General features: G+C 39.5%; 1 protein-coding gene across 1 annotated transcript in view; it reads right to left on the reverse strand.

Annotated features, from left to right (window-relative positions):
* Positions 1 to 2,353: 2,353 nt before the first annotated feature.
* LOC113151362 (ribonucleoprotein PTB-binding 2-like) overlaps positions 2,354 to 24,064 on the reverse strand; it is a 69,258-nt gene continuing 47,547 nt past the window's right edge. The window contains 13 exon segments of the mRNA XM_026344322.1: positions 2,354 to 2,691; positions 3,423 to 3,459; positions 3,461 to 3,636; positions 5,550 to 5,669; positions 5,982 to 6,092; positions 6,787 to 6,968; positions 8,614 to 8,722; positions 9,713 to 10,056; positions 11,904 to 12,015; positions 12,784 to 12,882; positions 12,969 to 13,051; positions 15,408 to 15,528; positions 19,498 to 19,689. Coding sequence (XP_026200107.1) covers positions 2,551 to 2,691; positions 3,423 to 3,459; positions 3,461 to 3,636; positions 5,550 to 5,669; positions 5,982 to 6,092; positions 6,787 to 6,968; positions 8,614 to 8,722; positions 9,713 to 10,056; positions 11,904 to 12,015; positions 12,784 to 12,882; positions 12,969 to 13,051; positions 15,408 to 15,528; positions 19,498 to 19,689 — 1,827 coding nt within the window. The 3' untranslated portion in view covers positions 2,354 to 2,550.

Raw genomic sequence — 24,064 nt, forward strand, 5'->3', positions numbered from 1 at the left:
GTAGATACCATCAGCCATGACATTGCAGAACTCACTGGTGGCCCAAAGACATGGCTATTCAAAAACACATTAGCAGGACAGTGATATTTCCTCCCCGTCTGCCCCTGAGCCAAAGCAAAGACTTCAGCTCAAGTACCCCTTGTTTCCTCCCTGTCACATTCTGAATAGAGAGCATTACTGATGGGATGGAGTGGGTTTGACTCCAGCCTTCGGAAGAGAAGAAAGAAAGAGGAGGTGTGGTGCACATCAGTAACAGTATGTGGAGCTATGCGTTACAGCAAGAAAAAAAAAAAAGGCGTTTGTGTGCCGTGTGTGCTGGTGTTGAACAAGGCCGTGTATGCCGACAGTGTCTTTCAGAGAAGAAGACAGAGAGAAAGAGGCAGGATGAGGAGGAGAGCTCTCTCATTTCTTTTCTTTCGGCTGGAGAAAATGTCAGCATGCATCAGTCTGTATGGCTACTGGCACAAAATCCAGCCCACCACCCACACACTAAAACACACACACACACACACACAGACGAGGTAAGGAAGCTGTGAAGAGCAAGGCGAGAAGTATCGCGTAAGGAGAAGATGGAGGGAAAGGAAGAAAGGAGGGGGAAGAGGAGGCCATCTGGTCCTCAGCGTTCCACTCACATTCACTCACTGGAGGAACGAGAGAACTGCCTCAGACCAGAACTGTAGCCAGAGTAGGTCTGATCTCTTTCTGAAGACCTGATGTTTGTTTTACGAGCTGCTCCAATTCACCACAATACTTAATAGAGCCTCTTGTACTACTTCAACTTCTAAGCTGACATGCTTCTGTTTTTCTACCTTGTTTTTCTCTTCTCAATCAATGCCCCTTTTATCGAGTTCTTCTCACGTCTCTGCCTTATTCTTCGTCAGCTAATTTATCAGAAAACAAACATTTTTCCCTCAACGTCTTTTAATCGTCTATGTTGCAGTTCTGAATGATCATTACTGGTCTGTTTTTTAACCGTAGTTTTCAACCCATCCATCTAAAGGCTACAATCTCTCTAAGTGCATCTGAGATTTTTGCTCTGTAGCAGCTGTGAATAAAATCAGAGCATGAGTCTCTCTCTTACATTTCATATATAAAAAAAATAATAAAAATAGCAGTGCAGTGATTTTAAATTTAAGATTAATACTTCATTATGTATAGGAATATTGTGGGAAACTGAAACATAGTGTTGGATTGAGGACATTCAAATATTAATTGTAGCCCTGCGTAAGTCAATCCGTGTAATATAAACATATTTCTCATTAGATGTAAATTAAATGGTAAAGCGTAATTGTTTCCGATGGCGACAGTATGTCTAACTCAAAATTAACCATTAATCTGTAGTGTTGCGCAAAATATTCTCGAGATTTCATTGTGGCAAGAGCAAACATTATGTTTTGTTCCTATAGGTGCCTAACAGTAAACAATGTGCAACAAAATTCCTAAATAATTACTGGTATTGCGAATGAACAACCTTTATTACAGTTTGGGTCATATAAAAACAAATAATAACCTACGACCGTGTATAGGACATAAACTGGCTTGTTAACGTAGATATATAAGTGAACCGGTCATGGGAACTACTCTCACCTATTTGGATGAGACTTGAATAAACAACTGACACTTTATAAGAAATAACGAGAGCCACGTAAGTTACTCTCCTCGACATTACACAAAGACTTGAAGGTACCACATTTCACGGAAAGCAAAAATCCATTACAGCGGTTCGTACTAAAACATGAAATCTCACTAACTCTCTTAATCCCTTCGATAAACTACATACTTGTTAGTATCATGCGATTGATTTTAATTGCAAAAAACATGAGACTCTGAATCATACTGTTTCCTTACCCACTTTGTTATATAACTAACAACTAGTTGTTATAATAACACTGTGCCATCAACAAACAACAACAATACAAGTACTTGTTCCCTTGTACACACTAATGCACTTCTGTGTGAGTGAGTGTGTGTTGCGCACGTCGGTGTTGAACATCTTTGTGAACATTCTGTCTATGTACTGTATGAGTGTCCATACTGTGTCGCTGGATGCAAGTTCGTTTTATTCAGCGAGGAGGACAGCGGAGGGCCCAATCAGTCTATCGAACTATATTATCGTGTCAGTGCCTCTCTGTACCAACAGCAGTGTGTAGGAGGGATACCACAGCTAAAAAGGACTATTTCAGCCAGAGGGTTGTTTTCATGCATGTGCACTGTGTCAAACCTTAGTCTATCTCAGAACACTGGATGGCAAAAACGCTGTGTTGGTTCCACAATTAGATGTCACCTTTTAGTGTGTTTACATGTTTCATCCAGGAAAGTCCAATGTGTTGGTGATATGTGATCTTCATAAGTGCCAGGGTCAAAGAGCACTATGGCTTACTTTCACTTGAGCCATTTGCAACCCTAATTCTACTACTGTAGACTAAATACCTACTGTAAGGATGCAAAATGGCAGCCACAGAAAGGCCACTAGAGGGAGTTGTGACATCCAGCAGATGCCGTTTGTGCCTCCCTCCATAAGCTTTAGGCTTTAAGGTGGTTTGGTTCATACTAGAGCCTCTTCCTCTTAAAGTAGTCGGCGTACTGCCCCCCCAGACCCTGGGAGTGCTGCCCGATGTAGGCACCATCCGATGACGTCACTTCCTGCACTACCAACTGAGGATATTCTCTCTTGTGGCCCCTCGTCTGATTCTGAAGAGTGAACGAATGAAAAGAAAGAAGAGGTGAAGAAAGGTTAGGACGCGAAGGAAACACACATTCACTCTGTTGCTCTGAGAGTAAACTGATCCGCTGAGTATCTACCGCACAAGAAAGTGAATTAGCAGATTTCCTAAAATGTCAAGATGTTGTTTTAAATGTTAACAATTAAATGTTAAAGGAAGACGTCCATTAAAAGTTAAAAGCTTTCGCTTGGTTTTAGCTTTTCTGTGATTTCATAACATCAAGCAACAGGACACCTCTCTACCGTCATTGTCTACGTTTGGATCACTTCATTGATTAAAAGACTGGAAAACTGCAGGTGGACAAAGAACGTAGAGAAAAGGTGACTAACTGACGGCAATGCAAACATCCTGTGTTTGTGTGTATGTGTGTTTCAGACTCGCAGCTTAAAGGTCTTAACTCCAGTAAGACAGGACCACAGAGGCTGTCTGTGCAAACAAATCTAAATCTTTCTAGAAACACGGTTTAGCTCAAGACGTCTGTCTGCTCAGGTCGTCATTCCTCTCCAGCTCTCTTCACACGTTTTAGTTTTTAAAATGATGAACAAGAACAAACCCAACGCTCTTGTATGATCGTTTTAAAAGTAAGCACATAGTGAAAACAAATGTTTTTTTCACAGTGCATATCCTGTAAATTCACCTACACGTCTACTTTGTTTAAAATATCACCTCATGTTATAGGCTGAATCTTTCTTTACTCACGTAGTAGTAGGTGTTCCAGTCGGTGGTGGCAGTGTGTGTGTGTGACCGGGCTTGGTGTGGCTGCTGCTGGGTGCGGTGCCCCGAGGAAGCCGGGCATTAATGGCAGGGTGCTGTAGGCAGGGAGCACAGCAGCAGCTGGCAGGACGGCTGGTGGAGGGGCCGCGCCATTACTGACTGCGTGCAGAGAAACTCCCAGAGGCTTACACACATCCTCCTGTCAGAAACACACAGACACAAACAGTTAGGGCACTACGCTGCCTTTTTTGAACCCATTTTGTGGGTAGGTAGTGTTTTATTGTTGAAATGATTTCACAAGGTAACTGGCTCACAGCTTTCTTTCCCCTAGTGGCCATTATATGATAGACTGACAGGCTCGAACAGTATCAGCGTTTGTCTCGTGAAATATAGGGCTTGTTCTTTTTGCCTGAGGACTATGGAGCTATAATGTCATGTCAACATAGTTTCAGTTCAGTTCACTGCCAAGAAGAAACTTTGTGTCTGAAATCCATCATTTCATTTGCTCCAAGATACCGCTCTGCCACGCAACGAGACCCATGGCTGCATCTTCAAGCGCACACTTCAAAAAACACAGACACAGACGCCCCCCAGGCCCTGGCAGAGAAGCTTGGACCTGGCTGGTCAGGGTGTGTGGAGATGGCTTTTATCAGCTGCTGGGTGCAGAGTGACATGCTCTCTCTAACAGGGTATCAGTGTCTAAGACAGAGGTCACCCTCTCCAAATAAACACACATACAAACCTCATGTAAATACCAGCAAGTTGCTCTAAGAGCTACAGCCCGGATCATTTACACTCCATCTGCAGGACAGGAAGTAGTAAAACCAAAAGTGGAAAGACTTATATCTTAAATATTTCTATAATAGTTATATAATCACATTCAATTTGAGTGAACACTACAGCAGCCCATTCTTTACCATGCTGGTCTCATGTCTGAATGAGTCACAGTGACAATCTAACCAGGTCAGACACAACAACATTTAAAGAAGTGTCCAAAATGAATAGTGACAGATTATCCTTATAAAGGTTGCAGCAGCAAAAATGTTCAAAGAGAAAAATTCATTATCACCATCGTTGTTTTTTTATACACTGAGGAAATAAAATGAGTCCAACTATGAAGGACAGTGGAGGAATACAATTGAGGAATTTCTTATCTTGATCATTCTATAAAAACAATTTTCCTGTTTTTAAGTTCAAGTGGGAAAAAGGAGATTAAAAAAATAATCATCATGCACCACTGTAATATTCAGAGTCTCTCCCTGCTCTGGGGTTGAATCAAAGAATATTCCTGCAAAACACAACACATGCAATAGTGTGGACAGACAGACAGACAGACAGACAGACAGACAGACAGACAGGTTTCCAAGTGACGTCTTCAGTGAGATGCACTTGAAGGAATGGGTTCACAGTGAGTGTGTTTAAAATTTTTATTGAATATTGATGGGGCCTTGTATTTGACATGCGTTTGGGAACAGGTACAACAGCTGATGGAGGAGCAGACTGACGGCTTTGGATGGAAATGTTGTGCTTATAATTTTCCACAGGAAGGAAATAAACAGGCAAAAGAGTCATGAAAGGTAAGTACCCTGACAGGGCAGCTCTGCCTGGCCTTGATACAGTATCTAGAGTCTCATATAGATTTAAAAACAGCCGATTTCATAGGAATTTTTTAACCTATCGTTAAACACAACATTAACTGATTTATTGTAATTGCTTTAATTACACAGGTAATTTCTCTCTCTCTGTTGCTACTAGCCGTCATGTTTCATTCATATTTTTCATGTCTGTAGCTCATGTTTAGGGCCTCCTGTTGTCCCAACTTGAAACTCTGATGTTTGGTGTCAGATATTTCAAAACAGGCAGCTGCATTTGTGATCTAATGAGCCGGAGCGCTCTTCGTGTTCATAGCGCTTCGTGGTCATTAATTAAGGCTTCAACAGCAAAATAAGTTTTTAATCCATCAGTGATGCAGCCTGTGAGAGTAACAAATAGTCTTTGCTGCTGCAACTTTAACTCACTCTGTCAGGTGTCGTACAAGCAATGAATGTTGAGAGTTCTGACTTGATTTTAAGATGAATGTTTATGTGTGCTTTGTGTTTTGTGTGCACACACCTTGCTCGCATAGGCCTGGTTGGCCGCTGCAGGTTGGGAGTAGTACTGAGTGACCGCCTGCATGTAGGAGCTGTAATCCCCATAGGAGGAAAACCGGTGGAGCCTAGAAGAGAAGAGAATCTGCTTATAAATACTGCACAAGTAATATTTGTAGGATTTATTTAAAGTTGTATGCAAAAGACACTTTTCATGTTTTCTAAATTTTTCAAATGAAACCAAGTACAACCTCTACACAAACCTATGATGTTACATAAACCCAAAAGTCAAATCCCTCCTTGTATGTAACAGCAGTTACTGAGCTGTCCTCAAGAAAGAAGCCAATTTACTTACTACAAAACATTTTCTGAAGACATAGAATAAAAAGCTAAATATTTAAATCGCTGTCATTACAAAACCCACATACATACATGCGTGTGTGTGTGTGTGTGTTACCTGTGCATGCTCCTTGCTGTAGTCTGTGGCCGTACTTTCTTGTGGAGCGGCAGTGCTGTAGGAATGAGCTTGTGCTGCTTGGTAGTGCTGGTACCACTGCTGCATGGCCTCCTAAAGCACACACAAACTCCTCAGCAAACATCCAGTGAAGTGGGGCCAGAGCACAGAAATGTTTGTTCACTGACTTTTTTTTATCCTTTGCTGATTTTTGTCTCCTCTATTTCTCTTCGTCTCCTTCATTAACTATTGTTCCTGCCGTCGGCTCTCCCTTCCTCGTCCCCTTTTGTGTTGTCTTTCCAGACAAATTAAACTGAGCGTTTTATTGGTTATCTAATCATGACTCATTTGTTTGGATGAGTAGAGGGTAATTAACATTTAAAATTGGGTTTGCATCGCACTGCAATATCAGATATGTCACTTGCTGCTAGAGGAGGCACAACAACAATGAGAGAAAGAAAGACAAAGAAAGAAAAGACAAACAGCCAGTAGGGAGGCTTCATAACTTGTTCTGAGTGGAGTGTTAAGAGAGAGGAAGTGATAGGGACAGATGGAGACACACAGCGCTCTCTGCCAAATCCTCTCTCATTCTGTCTGTCCAAATATCCATACCCATTCTCATCTCTTCCACCTCCCTGCCTCCCCTAGTTACAGCTCACTCTGTCACTGCTGCACTCATCATGCATCTATCAATTCAGCAGCCATCCATCTCTCCCACAGTTTGGACCCCATAACATTCACATGCACACATCCAACAGCCTAGTTCTGCATTCCTTGTGTGGAGTGGGTGTGTATTGTGTTGCAGTACCTGTGGGTAGGCCTGGCTGTACTGGCTGTAGTCGGTGGAGGTATCAGTGCTGTATGGAGCTGTTGTTGTAGCTGAAGCACTATGGGAGAAGGAGCTGGAGCTCTGGGAGACAACTGGAGCCACAGAGCTGCCATACACTCCAGAGCCAGGTTGTCCTCCCTGGGCTTTACTCCCCACTGACCCTGAGGAACCATGAAGGAGATGCATAAGTTAGATCATGTGTATGTCTAATCTCAGCAGCAAATCATTCCAAAAACTACATATATTGCTTGTGCCCTTGAAACTTGACTCTGATAAGTTTCACTCTTGTTCCGTAATGATGGATGGCAGCTGCAGTCATCACAGTTAACTGCTCCTACAGTATAATCCCCTTCTTCTAAAGTTGATCTTTATGTTCAGCACTCTATGTACCAAACAATCTTTGCTCAGCCAAAAAATTACACAGCTTCTGGCAGAGCTGAGACGATATGGAGAAGAAAGAACTTGACACAGAACTAGTGTATTTAATTATTCTAGGGTTGTAGTGTTCAACACATTGTAAATGTTCTAATGCAACGTATATAAGCTTATTATAATGCTAAAGTCATCAGCTGATTCACCTTATTTAGCACAAAGAGTGATAATAAACGAAAAACAGCCCCTAAAGCACCTAAACCTCTGTTATATCTGTGTTCAAAAAGCGAAGATGTTGTAATAGCACAGTGTGAGAGGAAATACAGTAGGAGTGTTGTGATCTGATCTTCATCTGCAGTAAGTCACAAGTACTTATTAGTATTTCCACAACTTTTCATTCCTTTGTTGAACACATTCATTAACCATCCAACTGCTGGCTCTTGTGGTCATTCCACAGCATCTCTATTGGGTTGATAGCTGGGTCATTGTAAAAGGTGGATTTACTGTTTTTGTAGTGGATTTAATTCAGTGTTTAGCGTCATTGTCCTGCAGCATCACCCACCGTGAAGCCACCATAACAGCAAGCTCTGCAGGCCCATTGGCAACAAAATTGTTGTTGATGTTTTCTTGCTGATACCCAGTTACGTTCTTTACACTGTATGTGCTACAGCGCTGCGTGTTCTTCTCACAGTAGTTTTATCTGTGTTGTAGATTTCTAAGTTGATCTTTGACAAACTTCAGGCACTTTTTTTAAATTGGAGAGTAGAAAGGTGTCCTACCTTGGACACTTTGCCTATTCTGGGTTTCGTCTATGGCAGATACATAAACAGAGATGTAAACTAGGTTTAATGATCCCTTCAAGCCTTTATCTGTTACTTATATTTAGCTCCCTGTGCATTCTGTCTGTGGAGTCATCTTGGCTAGGTGAATACTGCAAGGGAGAAAACCAAATCCTATCCATTTAGAAAGAACTTGTCTAAGTGATGAATGTCTGAGCTCTTTTGAGATGAATTTGTGACCCTTTCAAGCTGTATGCAAATCAACAAATTTTGTTCTGAGGTTTTCTGACATCTCTTTTTTGGTGAGGCACGGCTCACATCAGCAGATGCTTCTTGTGAATAGCAAAAGCTTTTTATAAGTCAAAGTAACTCTAACCCACACTTCCAGTATCATTTTATTGACTCGATTCCAGGTTTGCTAACGTTCGACTGCAAGTAGCTTTTATTGAAATCAGTAGCCAAGGGCTGTTTCCAAAGTTAATTTGATATAGTTTGCAGTTGTCTTCAGTGAGCATGGAAGTTTAGCACTGTGTTTTTAGCTGATGCTCACTGTCTTTGTCTAGATTTGTGACTTTGATGAAGATCAGAATACATTATTTTATTAATGCAAAAAAAAAACAGCTTCACATAATTTATCCTTCTACTATATGTTTACCTTGCAAAACCACGCCTGGCATTACACTGGCCAGGTTCAAATAAGGATTAGAAGGCAATCTGACTTCTTTAGGAGGATCGCCCAACAGTGAACTCTGACCACTGCTCACCTGAGGAGAAAGAAAGGGATTTGAATAGTATTATTCACAGTGCCACTTAAAAAAGAATCAGTAAAAAACAAACAAACAAAAAAAAGCATTCTGTTGCTTTTTATAACTTGGTACCTCAGCCTTTGTTGCACCTTCTTATATCTTTACTCTTCAATTAAATTTGAAAACGTTACTGTGGCTTGTGATGTCAGCTGTGTTACTCTAAAAGGGAATTTTCATTTGATGAACTGCTGAAGAGCTGATGAGGAAATCTGGGAGGACTGTTCTGTTAATTACACATTCCCTTCTTTAAAAAAAACGAGAGCACTGGGACTGAAATCTGTTCCTGCAAGATCTCTGTACACTGGCTTATTATGGAAGATGACGTGAGCATAGCAGTGCTTTATTCAAACCAGGCATAGTCAAGGACACATAGACAAGCACAGAGTGTAGACAAACGCAGGTGAACAGACACTGATTTGACAAAGAAGGAGAAAGACAGCTGGGCAGGCACAGAGGCAGACACAACTTCTATATCGTATCAGTAAATAGTGTTGAGACAGAAGTGTATTATGGGAATTTCCCAAAGGAGAAGCCCTTGAGGGACTGAAGCTGTTTATTCATACACCCACTTGATGTGTTTGTGTGTTTTGAATGAGAGAGAGACCCAATGGACTTAAGTCAGGAATAAATACCTGTTCACAAGGGACAAAAAGAAAAATGGTAGTGTAGTTGACTGCTGTGTGGGAACTACAATCACAGTTCTTTATAATGATCCTATTTTTTTTTTTTCAGCCAAATTATGCTTTTAATTAATGGTGTCTGCTCTGATGTCATGTGCATTTTATTATTTTTACACATTTTACACTCTCCAAAATTGAATGGTTTTAGACAGAAGAAAGCAGAAGTTATCAATTTGCTGCAAACCAGAGATCTAGAGACAGATCAGCATCACACGTAGATCCAGAAGCAACAAGAATAATACAAAACATTTTTATTCGATGTGCTCACCATGTTGGTCAGGCAGCCGTCTGAGCTGTTGTGCTGGCCTGTTGATGTATAAACTCCTCCAGGGGGTTTAGGGGGAGGTGGGCCAAGGCCTGAGTTACTTATACCCAAGGAATAGCTCTCTCCAGTTAGCTGGGAGCTCACCATCGTCCCTGGAGGAGCTGGCTGCCTCTCACAAGAGGTGGATGAAGAAGAGGAAGTGGAGGAGGGAGCAGAAGGGTTTGTAGCGATAGAAAGGGCGCTGTTTTGCTCTCCAGCTCGACCCTGGAGGTACGGCATCACACCTGCTGCTGAGACCACTACTGTGGCATTGTGGGCAGACGGTGGCACTGACTCCTGGCCTATATCTGTAAGAGTAGAAGAGACGGCAAGGTACAAGGAGAGGAAATAAACATGAAGAAAAGGGAAGCAAAAAAGTAAAGGCACCAAAAGATAAGACACAAAAATACAGCAGAGAAACAAAATAAAGTAAAGGTAATGACGGGAAATGAAAGCAAGGCAAAAAAAAGATGCCAGATAAACACGTGAAATGACTTTTTACACATGACCATCAGTGTCTGTCTCCTCTGAACAGAGACAAATCACTCAGACGGCTGAAATCTAAGAGCTCAGCCCAACCGTCTCTGTAGAGCCAGTAATATTCGCTCATACATCATCACTTATCATGTTTATTTACAGCCGAGCACTTTTCTCCACACTCTCAATATTTCACTCACTCGAGGGTTTAACAAACACAAATATGTACACACATACATACACACGAGCACAAGACATACACGAACACACATAATTTAAAGATGCTCATACACACTAAAGGTGAACTCTCTCTCTCTCTCACACACACACACGATCACAGTTATTATAAATCCAATATTGCTGTGACAAATGGCCTCTGCAGCACAATAAAAGAATCAGCTATAACGAGCCTTAAGCTAACAATCCCAGCAGACACATGCACTGATAAAAGCCTCACATCATAGACACCATCACATACGCAAAATTGCAAACTTATACACACAATCAAAGAGGGACACACGCGCACACACACTCACACTCTCTTCTGTTTGTGCACCCACAGTCCGTGATACATAATTTCCATTTAAAACAGCTTTTCTCAGCTGGAGATTTGAATTGTAAATGCACTGCAGCTTCCTGGGGATGTGTTGTACAGTAATGCAAAACTGTGAGGCATTTAGGAATCTGCAGAGACAACCCTGACACCTGACATTAACATTATGAAGGTTATTTACATATTTCTGTGGGTGTACATCACCCCCTTCTTCTGTGTTTACATCCTTTTTAACAACAGTTATTTAAAAAAATCCCAGCTGCTACACATCAAGTTATTTACACTTTAGTATAAAGAATAAGTACCTTTTATCACCATATGACAAATGGCTGAGAAAACGCATGTGTTTTTATGGCAAAATGTTCCGTGTTGGATATAAAGTTGAAGAGCCGTATATCTTGTTTAACTTAACAACCTTAACAGAATATTGGCTTTGAGTTGAAGAACATTTAACAAGGAGACACTCGAGACTTAATAAGGGTAAGTCTGACAAGTAAAGGTTATGTTTTTCGTGGAGATGAACCACTTTTATCTCTCCTGCTTCACTTTGACATCAACAAAAAACTATTTCATTATTTTACCCATGTTTGGTCAAAACATGTGTATGCCCTGCTGACCTTTGAGGGCAGGCCACATAAAGCAGGTAATAAAAAATGACTTAAGGTATGCTTATATTATCAAATTGGATAAAGATGTTTTATTCATCGTATTTAAGGTTCTTAGTCTAAGTCTAACAAATATAGCAATCCCACAGAAAGAAATGAGAAAAGGCAACCAGAGAATCTCAGCAGCCACTATGAGCCTAGAAATAGATATGTGCCACTTGATTTAGCATAAACTCCCATACTACTGAAAAAAAGGTGGAACTGACTGGTCAAAGTTGCACTTCTATCTTCAATTCAGGACATAATTGCATTTATGCAAGAACAATTTTAAACCTAAGCAGCTAATTTATGCATGACAGGTTCAAGTGGGTTGTCCACAGGTCTGTTGCATGTCAGGTCCTGACCTCTATAGAGCAACTATAAGCAGTAAGCCAACTGTGTCATTAAAGTCTCATTTAAATGCAATGATTACATCAAATCATTTGACAAGTGCATAGTAGTGAGACTCAGCCCTGCTCACCTGTAGGGGAGTCTCCCAGGAGGCCTTTCCCCAGCGGCACAAGGCCTGGAGGCCGCAGAGACAAAGCTTTCTGCATCAGCAGCCTGGACGGGTCCCCGAGCAGACTAGAGACCTTAGGAGGAGAAAGAAGAAGAGAAAGATGAAAAGCATTAAGGACAGAAAGAAGAAGAAGAAAAAAACAGAAGCGATCAACAAAAGAGAACACAGATGTTGTAGAAAGAAGGAGGGGACAGTAGGGAGACAACGGGGGATGGACGAACAGATTTGAACGCAGGAGGAGAATCTGGGAGGAAGAGACAAAGTGGGAAACAAAACGGAAACACCACAATAGTCACATACTATTAGATAATACACAAACATATGATTTCAATAATACAACCCATAAAAACAGCAGCTCTGCCTCTAGCAGTAGGCATTTACTTGGCATATATACATGCACTACATTACAGAAGTGAAACTGTACATTAGGTGTATACAGTATCATTTCCTCTTTTTTTTTTACATGTCAATCTACAAAATTACAGTTGCTTACATGTATATAATGGATTAGAAGAATAAAAAATATATACATATATTCAGAGTATTCTTTATCTGACTAGCTAATGAGACTTAACTTTCACTTCAGCAATTAACGAAAAGACTAGAGACATTTTAAAAGAAAATATGCAAATGAAAATACGGAGGGAAATTGCAGCACCTCGAGGTCTTCCTTTAAGCACAAAAGAAGCAATTAGGTTGTATTATTTGTATAATTTTATTATGCATGAGGTGCTGAGGATGTAAAAGCACATATGCATTTGGCCACAACTATGTTTAACCCTCACCACCAACTATGCAAATTTTCCTCAAACAGTCACAAACAAACAACCAGGTGTCTTACACTGCTGATGCGTTTGTCTTTGATGTGAAGAAGCTGTTGCTGTGCGAGCTGCATGTGCAAGAGGTTCTGGAGAACTAGTCCATTACCAAGCATTGCACTCTGCAAGGAAAAGGGAAACAGACACTACTGTTACAAACACATCAACACAACACACAAACAAATTCCCACATAGATGTTGTTGGGACCTGGTGCGCCTTCCCCAGGGTGAGCAGAGCTGTGGTGAGAGGAGGTCTGAAGAACGGCAGGTTAGTGTGACATCCATACTTCCCTAAAACACACAGAGTCAACAAATAAGAACATCAATCACTGCCTCTATTTGTGATTTTCTTTTTTATATTTTGTTTTCACTAATGCATTAATCAATCATCATCTCAAAAGGCATACACAGGAGGAATTATTAGTCAGACAACCAATCCATCAGTCATTTACTCCACATCTTAGGTTGTCACGCAGCTTTCAGTTTTATAACAACCTACGATAAACCCACATTGGGACATTATGTGGGCACGCAGCAAATTGCCTCCCTCGTAACTTTTTTTACCCCCAAGTTTAAATTTCATTTTGTGGTTTATGATGCTGTTGAAAATGAGCTCCAGTAAACAAACAAAAAAATCAGTGCAGAAAAAAAAGCAGAGAAATTCTAAATTCAAACTTCTTCTTCTGTTTGTATTTAGTGTAAATGCTACAGACATGTCTAAACAGAATAGAAACAGCCTCTTACTCCTTTTTTTGTGCTTGCAGATATTAAGTGTGTTCATGTACTGATTTATTAAGAAGATATATTCAGGATACTTTAAAAGTAATACTAAACTATAAACTCATTTGGACGTTATATATATAGCAAAACCTACTGGCACACTTCTGTAGCAGTTCTGACATCACTACATCCACCAGTTTGTCTGTTTTATTCTCGGATGGATTAAAAGACGACTACACCCTCGAACTCTCCTACACTGGAGAGACCCTGCAACAGTCTTTTGTTTAAGTTCATCAGAAACTTTGTAGGTAGAAGGTTCCAGGACGACTTATCAAGTAAATCTGAGACTTGCAGAAAACTTTATCTACGTGTATCGAGTTATATTCTTAAAGATAAGATACTGGTAGAGACCAATATCCATCTTGCTTATATTTTGTGGTTAGGGAAACTATTGGAAACTGAAAATATTACCTAGAGCTATCAAGAAAAAAAAGTTTGAGTTATTTTGTTCATCATAGTGTTCTTAATTATACATATTGTTGAGTTTTTGAGTGTGTGTGTGTGTGTGTGGATGGGGTGTTATGGAAACCATGCTTAATCTTTACCTTTCACTGATACTTTTTTAGGCACTAATTTTACAGTCAGTCTTTACTTGTTTTCTAATTCAATGCCGTTTTCAACATGTTTACTATTGTTTTCACAAGAGAGGCCAAATCCTCTTTAGCAGTTTTGACTGGAGGTGCGTGGCTATGATAAAGACAAAACTAGTTGGTGACAACTATTTTGAAATGGGTGCAGGCAACAACAACCTGATTGTTGCCCAAGCAACGACCTAATCTGAACTAAACAGATGCTGAAAATGAGCAGCACACATAGATCAATTGGAGTCACCATGGCAACAACAAGAAGTTTGGATTGTCTGACATTTGTTGATTTTAATTAGCACAGATGAGTTTTTTTTAAGTTACTGTAAGAACAGATACACAGAACAGATAAATCTCATGTTACACTGGTCTCTAAACCTGCATCACCACAGCCAGATTCTTCAGCTTTTGTGTGCGTATCTGCTACTTTGTTGAATCACAGCCTCATAATAAATGTAAGCGTCAATGTTAATGGTAGCTTCCTCCAGAACAGGTAGAGAAAATTTAACATTTAATCAAGGTTCTAATTTTAGACTTTAATTGTGCATGCTCTTCTTTAAGAGAGCTCACCCACCTCTCCCATCTTCTCTTCTTCCTGTTCTCATTTGTTCCTCTAATGTCAGACGATTTCATTTTAATACCCGATTAGCCATTCATCAAATAATGAAGTCGGCGACAAAGTGATTACAGTATGTAGCAGGGTCTAACAGAGGGACAGGCTCATACAGTGGATCTCTGATTATCAGCCAAGCCCTTTAGGAATGAAAAGATTGAGCAGTTCAGGCCACTGATTGGTCTTAAAGTTTCAAAGATGATTCAAAATGTGCCATGAGCATACAAGTGTGATCTCAAATGGATATATGTATACTATTTAGATATTGTCTCATGGTAAAAGGACTGTTGACCTCCACATACACCTGCTGCTCCTGCTTTATGAGATCAAAACAAGCACGGTTGTCCTATTATTCAGGTGGCTACATGGTCTCTTTACCACGTCAACTTCAAGTAGAGGTACTACATCTATAGTTGTTTCAGGTTATCTGTATCAGCAATCCATCACGAGTCATGCACCAGTGATTTCAACTTACAACAATAATTAAAAGCAATGTAATTATTCAATTAGTATCAGTGTAAGGAGAAAAAAACATTTATGTTTGTTTATGTGTTGTCAGAAAGTTGCAGAATTCAGTTAAAAGACAAATCAAAATGCAAAATGACCCCAAAGAGGCCAAATAATGTCGCTGCTCCATTTTGCAGCACTCGTCACTGCCATTCAGTCATACCTCCTCTTTTTCCAGTGTGGTACGGTCTCATGAGGATCTGCAGGGCAGCAGGGTTGGTCATACTGGTCAACAGCTGGGCCAGGTTTGGTTCTGGTAGCAGACCTTTCCTATTACTCAGAATCTGGAGAAGAAACAAATACACACATAGAAAAGTCTGAGGAGGAAAAATTGGACTGTGTGTGCGAGAGTGTGTGTATGTATGTGTGTGTAGTACAGTTTGCGTTTTGATCTTGTCATTAGAAGCTCCTGATGGCTGTGGTAATCATTACACTAGTTTACATCATCAAAATATGTCTGCAGTGTCAACAGAGCAGAGTCGATCTGGGAGACAAATGAACAACAATAAAGTAGAGAAAGGGACAGAGCTGTGTGAGGAACGAGCAGGAGGGGAAAAAGGGACAGAGAAAAGAAGTATATATATAAAAAAAAAACAAGGCAGAAGTGATGGGAACAAAAAGCAGAAATAGAAACTTGAGAAGTGGAAGTTTTGTAATTCATATGTTCTCTGACATTTTAACATGTCAGCATACATGCTTGAAAAACACCTTGAGCCACATTTCTGTAAGAGTTGAGGCAATCTGTGACAATCATGCAATCTGTGTGAGGTGTGAATAAAAAAATATCACACTGTAACAAACAAGTACCTGACGTGTGACATTTTAGCAGACTGTATGCAAACTGTCTTTATAATAAAATATTTTATTACCAAATGCAACAACCAAAGTTAAGAAAAAGCATAAAGTACAAGGTTAACTGCAAGACAGTGTTAAAGGGAATATCAAATAATTAATTTTTGTATTAGACAAATCTAAATCGAATTTCTGTTGTCGTATAGCTCATGTTCTTTTCCTCAAAGTCACACAACTTGAAATAAACTGTAATCAAGACCCAGCAATTCAAGATATAGTCCTGTCAGTTGTGACAGTCCTGACTTGTATTACTGTATAAGTATACTGTATGTATTACAGTAAATATTACTTAAAAATATATATATATATTTAACGTTTTCATGTTGATACAGGTTACAAGCTTATATTTCACCTGACACGAGCCGAGTTTCCTGGAACTAAGAGCATCTCTGCTGACTCGTGTTTAATTGAAAGACGTACCGTAAAGTACATTCCCAAATATGAATTCAATCATTCATTGCGTTGTGGAAATTTAATTCAACAGACTCAAATGAAATCCTATTGAATTAGACTGTGTCAAATCAAATGGAGCAGCCTTTGCTCTGGTAGATACCATCAGCACTGACATTGCAGAACTCACTGGATGGCCCAAAGACATGGCTATTTAAAACAACATTAGCAGGACAGTGATATTTCCTCCCCGTCTGCCCCTGAGCCAAAGCAAGACTTCAGCTCAAGTCAACCTTGTTTCCTCCCTGTCACATTCTGAATAGAGAGCATTACTGATGGGGATGGAGTGGGTTTGACTCCAGCCTGTCAGGAAGAAAGAAAGAGGAGAGTGTGGTGCACATACAGTATACAGTATGTGGAGCTATGCGTTACAGCAAGAAAAAAAAAAAAAGGCGTTTGTGTGCATGTGTGTGCTGGTGTTGAACAAGGCCAGTTGTAGCCGACAGTGTCTTTCAGAAGAAGAAAGAGAGAAAGAGGACAGGATGAGGAGGAGAGCTCTCTCATTTCTTTTCTTTCGGCTGGAGAAAATGTCAGCATGCATCAGTCTGTATGGCTACTGGCACAAAATCCAGCCACACACCCACACACTAAAACACACACACACACACACACACACACACACACACACACAGACGAGGTAAGGAAGCTGTGAAGAAGGCAAGGCGAGAAGTATCGCGTAAGGAGGAAGATGGAGGGAGAAGAAAGGAGGAGGGAAGAGGAGGCCATCTGGTCCTCAGCGTTCACACTCACATTCACTCACTGGAGGAACGAGAGAACTGCCTCAGACCAGAACTGTAGCCAGGAGTAGGTCTTGATCTCTTTCTGAAGACCTGATGTTTGTTTTACGAGCTGCTCCAATTCACCACAATAATCTTAATAGAGCCTCTTGGTACTACTTCAACTTCTAAGGCTGAATGCCTTCTGTTTTTCTACCTTGTTTTTCTCTTTCTCAATCAATGCCCCTTTTATCGAGTTCTTTCTCACGTCTGCCTTATCTTCGTCAGCTAATTTATTCAGAAACACATTTTCCCTCAACGTCTTTTAATCGTCTATGTTGCAGTTCTGACTGATCATTACTGGTCTGTTTTTTTAACCTGTAGTTTTCAACCCATCCATCTCAAGGCTACAATCTCTCTAAGTGCATCTGACGATTTTTGCTCTGTAGCAGCTGTGAATAAAATCAGAGACTGAGTCTCTCTCTCTACATTTCATTAATATAAAAAAAATAATAAAATAGCAGTGCAGTGATTTTAAATTTAAGATTAATACTTCATTATGTATAGGAAATATTGTGGAAACTGAACATACAGTGTTGGATTGAGGACATTCAACTATTAATTGTAGCCCTGCGTAAGCTCAATCAGTGTAATATAAACATATTTCTCATTAGATGTAAATTAAATGGTAAGCTGTAATTGTTTCCGATGGCCGACAGTATGTCTAACTCAAAATTAACCATTAATCTGTAAGTGTTGCAAAAATATTATCGAAGATTTCATTGTGGCAAGAGCAACATTATGTTTTGTTCCTATAGGTGCCTAAAGTAAACAATGTGCAACAAAATTCCTAAATAATTACTGGTATTGCGAATGAACACCTTTATTAAGTTTGGGTCATATAAAACAAAATAATAACCTACGAACGTGTATAGGACATAACTGGCTTGTATAACGTAGATATTAATAAGATAGAACCGGTCATGGGAAACTACTCTCACCTATTTTGGATGAAGACTTTGAATAACAACTGACACTTATATAAGAAATAACGAGAGCCAGTAAGTTACTCTCCTCGACATATACACAAAGACTTGAAGGTGACCACATTTCAGGAAAAAGCAAAAATCCATTACAGCGGTATCGTAAAACATGAAATCTCACTAACTCTCTTAATCCCTTAGATAAACATACATACTTGTTAGTACTCATGCGATTGATTTTAATTGCAAAAACATTGAGACTTGAATCATAATGTTTCCTTACCCACTTTTGTATATAACTAACAACTATGTTGTTATAAATAAACCTGTGCATCAACAAACAACAACAATAACAAGTACTGTTCCTTAGTTACAACTAACTGCAACTTCTGTGTGAGTGAGTGTGTGCGCACGTCGGCTGTTGAACATCTATGTGAATATCTGTATGAGTGTACGTATGAGTGTCATACTGTGTCGCTGGCTGCAAGTTTGGTTTATTTCAGGCAGAAGGAGACAGCGGAGGAGCCCAATCAGTCTATAGAACTATAATTATCGTGTCAGTGCCTCTCTGCTACCACAGCACTGTGTAGGAGGGATACCACAGCTAAAAAGACTATTTCAGCCAGAGGGTGTTCATGCATGTGCACTGTGTCAAACCTTAGTATATCTCAGCACTGGATGTGCAAAAACCAGCTGGTGTTGGCTTCACAATTAGATGTCACCTTGTTAGTGTGTTTACATGTTATCCAGGAAAGTCCAATGTGTTGGTGATATGTGATATGTGTGATGGTATTTGGACTTCCAGGTGTTAAATATTTATGGGGTTTTATTTATTTTTTATTTTTTTCCCAATTTACCCACTAACATTTCTGTCTGAAGTGTAGGTGGATTCAATTCAGATGCTTCTCGAATGTTACACAGCTATCTCAACACAGACAAAGGATAGTATGCTATACAAACACTTTGCATGTACTAATCTTCCATGTGCTACGAGCCAAAGTGCAGCTGTCGGGATTAGGAAATTAACCAGGTCATCCACTAATCACAGGGTTGAATCCCTGGTTTCTCAGGTCTGCATGTTAAACAATATACATTTGCTACTATGTCAGTGTCAGTATTTTATTGTCTAAACAGCAGATTGGAATCACTTTCTAAATGCTTTGTAATGTTTATCCTGTGTAATAATGATCTTGTGTAGCATATGTGCCTGTAACATCATGGACTGTGTCGCTCTTGCATGCATCATACTCACCATACCCTGGGCGGCGATGAGTGCAGCCAGAGTGCTTCTCCCTGAGGTGCCTGGGGTACATAGTGACAGACGGACCTCCTGTCCTCCCACCAGTGTTCGGTCCATTTCTATCAGCACAGCTTCTGCCTGCTCCGCACTCTCATACTCCACCACACCGAAACCCCGGACTGGGCTTCCTTCATCCTGTGCAAGCTGGAAGAATGACATGAAAATCAATTACATTATGGTAACTAACTAGCGTTACACAAAACCACACAAAGAATGGTAAAACCATGCTAAGCAAGTGCTAAGCAAAGAGCAGAGCAATAATAATAATCCAGTTTTTAACCACCTTTTTGATATTATGTGACAGCAAAGGCTGGAAGGTGAGTTTACAAAGTTCAAAACTTATTTCGTGTTTATGTTCCTCCAGTATCTCTTTCTGCAAGAAAAGTTTAATTAAATCTCACCTCTTTCATAGCTTTATTTCCTTTTACCTCTGTGAGATCAGGACTCTGATATGTGTCACTGGTGCACAGTATAATCTCTCCTTTTGCTTTGAGCTAATCTCATTATTACTAGAGTTACATTCATATAATTATTTGGGTTATGTACACACTATGTTTATATAGAGCATATGTGTCAATCCCAAAGCCCGTGGGCCACATCCGCCCCAGCATACAAATATTTCCTGCCTTTTTTTTTTAATGGTCCGGCGATATAAAGCGCCGCTAACAGGCAAACTACAAATGCCATTATGCAGCATAACAGCTGTCTTACCAAATGATAGGCTACCTGCAATCCTTTCCTGGTCCATTACGTCAGATCAATCAAGAGTCTGTTAATGTATACAACTGTAATTTCAAGTCAAAGCCAGCTTCTCCAAATGGCCAAGAGAAAAGCTGAGTCTGAAAACAGAGCCTTTCAAAACTGGTGGGAGGCTGAGTGTTTATTCTGTATTTGTGTTGGTGTGGATCTTTCCTGGTTGTGGTTCCCTTTCTTTCTCTGTGTTGAGCAACTGTAACAAGGCAAAACAATTTCCCTCTGGGATTAATAAAGTTTTTTGAATGTTGATTTACTGAAATTGCCGTTAAACCTGTGTCTTTTTTTTTGTAGCAGATGTGACTGTAATTATTCAGTATAATCTAATAGATACCTAACCTAAAGTGTGCTTTGAGTTTTGGCGCCCTGTGCGATTGAGTTTTACACCCCTGATAAAGAGTAAAAAGACTCACAACTGACATGTTGTGTTATTTTCCTCAAGAGGTTAACCCTCAAAACCCAGGTTAACAGATTTTCACGAAATAATTAATAATTTTGAATTTCCTGGCATCACTTGTCAATTTGAACCTCTTTTGACCCGGGTCCAATTTTGTGCGGATTTATGTTTTACTCATTTCTACTTGGCTTTTGGTTTCCCCCTCTAATCCTAAGAAAATGTAATGGATTGCTAGCCTCATATCTTCCCTTAGACGTTAATGTGAGTCTCTGTCCTGTCCATTATCCATACACCCATTACAGTGAGTAGGATAAGCACATATAGATAATGGATGGATGGACAGACAGTAGGTGCCTTAGTCATCAATCTGTAACCATCAAGGAGGGGCACAACAATGCTAAAATCGGTTGTGGCCAGCAGTAAAGAAATAGTGAGGACTTATAAAATAAGAGCAAATCATCATCAAAATCATGTATCCCATATGAACAGTCTCTATGATGGATTTTTTTTTGCTTTAATAACTTTTGTATATGAGCTAAAATGACAAACTGCTACACAGGACTTTATTTCTGATTAAACTCACCCTTAAAACTAATGTCTGGTGCACATTTCTACTTTCAGACTTCACTAGCTATCTGCAGCAATAAAAAACGAACACACCAGCAGAGTCATTATCGCACACAGCTGTTTTAATTGAGTGAATGTGTTTTAGAGTGGATTTCCTTGAATATGCAAGAGGAAATGTACTCACTGATAATTCTAACTATCTAAAATAAGCTGGTTTCGGCTTAATAGAAGGCGCCTTTTTCCTCACTAGAGAAGGCAAAATGCCTGGAAACACTACTTTCATTTATTCTTTCAATAAATCAAGGGCAAGGGGAAAAGGGCTTTGCAAACAGCCTCTTTTCTATTTCTACATCATGTTCATGGCACCATCAAGCAATGGTAACACCATTTATCCTTAAAACTGACTGATTGAGCATTTTATATGTTCAACAGCCAACCTCTCCAGAGTATGGTATCCATACAGGTAGTTTAGAATAGTGACATATTTTAAACAAAGACATCAAGTTCAAAACTGATAACCAACTGCTAATTCATCCAGTGTTTCATATAACGTTTAGGCTACCACTGAACTGAACTGTAAATTCGAACAAACACATCTCAGGAACAAGAATGTACAGTTCTGCTTTCAAGTGTGTGTATGTGTGTGTTTGTGACAGAAATCGGCAGATAATTGTGTTGTGGTGGAGGTAAAAGAGCTTGTCTCAGCTGCTTGTGTCAAAAGGGTAGACAAAAAAATGACATGATGTAAGAGATGCATCCGCTTGCTCTTCCTGTACTGCTCCAGGAAGTAACACACACACAGTTTTGTATGGCAGTCAGTGTGAGAACACTCGTTTACATAATGCATTCCCCTAGCCCCCTACTGTGTAGGCCATGCTAATTTATTCTGTTTTAATTTTTAATTTATCAGGTGTTCCGCCTCACCCTAACCCTAACCATCACAACTAACTTCCTCACCCTAAACTTTACCCCAACCTTAAAACCTAGCCTTAAACCTTCTCATTGTGAGGACTGGCTCCTCACTTCATAAAAAATGTTCTCAGCCCAATGGTTAAAAATTAATTCTGGTCCTAACAAACACACATGAGTTTCTGTTTTTGTGTAAAAGCGATCCTAGTTGGGATCAATCTGAAGTGAATAATCTGCTAGAAACCTCACAGCACTATCCGGCCGTGTTCAGCATTATGTTTTTATGGGTACAGGTCAATAAATTGATCTGACTACAGAGTACTGCTGAGTAACATTTTAGATGAAGGTTTATTTGTATATAAAGAAGCTTTAGTCATTTCCAAAATGTGGGGCACAACTAAATAATGCAGTTAGCCCATTAGCTTAAAGCTAATGGATAATATTGGTACATGCTACTTAATGTATTGTACTAGTGGTGTGAATTCAAGTTAAATACTAAATCATGCATAATGAGTGCTGGATTAATCTCACTTTTAAAATAAAGTCTTAACTGTTGAAAAAACACGTTGATGACCCCCCCCCCTTCCAAAATGATGTTTCGCTCAATGTTACTTCACGTGGCCGTTGAGATTTCTGTATGCAGAAGGATTTATACTTGACTTGTGATTCGATTTATTCATTTATGATTTATAAACTGACGACTGTTTTCACGTTCATTGGTTGATGATGAGTCACAGACCTCTCACATCCTTACTTAATGGAAACACATTTGACACATTCTAGGACTAAATGGTTCATTTCTTGTAGATATGAATACCTATAACACATAGAACACGAGATGTCATGACATTCATGGTTAATAAGAAATCAGAGAGAGGGGAAGCCAGGGTGCTGTAGAGAGAAATCAACCAGCCCCCGCATCACATAGCATGGCTTGATGATATCATATTAACAGTTGATGGTACTATATGTATGCCTGTAGTTTTCATCCTGAAAATGTTTGAGTCTTTATAATTGTTGTCAACATTTAATCTGTTAGATGATTTTTACCAAGAACAAAATGCCAAATATGTGAAGGTTCTTAAATATAATTTTCTGTGTTTTAAAAGGTTTTAAATGGAACATTTTTGGGTTTTGGACTGCTGGTCTGACAATAACAGCAATTAAAAAATGTCACTTTGGACTTTGCAAAGTCGTGATGGGTATTTTTCTGCATTTTTAATAATTTACACTTGCTGAAAAAATAAGTGACATTATTCAGAATATAACAGTTTGTTCCAGTCCTGGTTCATGAGTACATCACAAAGATAATAAACTGTTAAAACTTCTGCAATGTTAATAGGGTAGTCCCACTGATGAGGCCAAATTAGAAGTTTTAAAAAAGTAAGTTCAACTTATGTCATCCAGGGACTTGTTGTGAGCTACAATCCCCACTATATTTGATGAGGATCCTTCTGATACATGAATTTATATTTAATATTATTTTTTCTTGATTGCTCAGTGTAATTTCAAAAAATCATAAAAAATACAGCAAAAAATACAGTAAGTTTCCCAAAAGCCCAGTAGTTTACTCCCACGGACAGTTGTAGGATACTGCTACAGAAGTCCACAAAAACATCCACATATTCATGTAATCGAGAAGCTAGTATCCCTCAAGTGTTGCTTGTGATTTGGGAAAAATCTATTAATTTCAATAAATTGAAATGGTTGCCAATGCATTTTCTGACTTACCGTACGTGGGAAAAACCACAGTAAATAAATAGAAAAATACATATAAACAGAATCGACAACAAGGCTGGCAAAGCACTAAGGATTTGTGATTGCAATTAAACTAACAATTACCAATAGATGCACATATATGTAACACAATCATATCAAATACTTTGACTGTAA

Source organism: Anabas testudineus, chromosome 4 (assembly GCF_900324465.2).
Source record: "Anabas testudineus chromosome 4, fAnaTes1.2, whole genome shotgun sequence".
Taxonomy (NCBI): domain Eukaryota; kingdom Metazoa; phylum Chordata; class Actinopteri; order Anabantiformes; family Anabantidae; genus Anabas; species Anabas testudineus.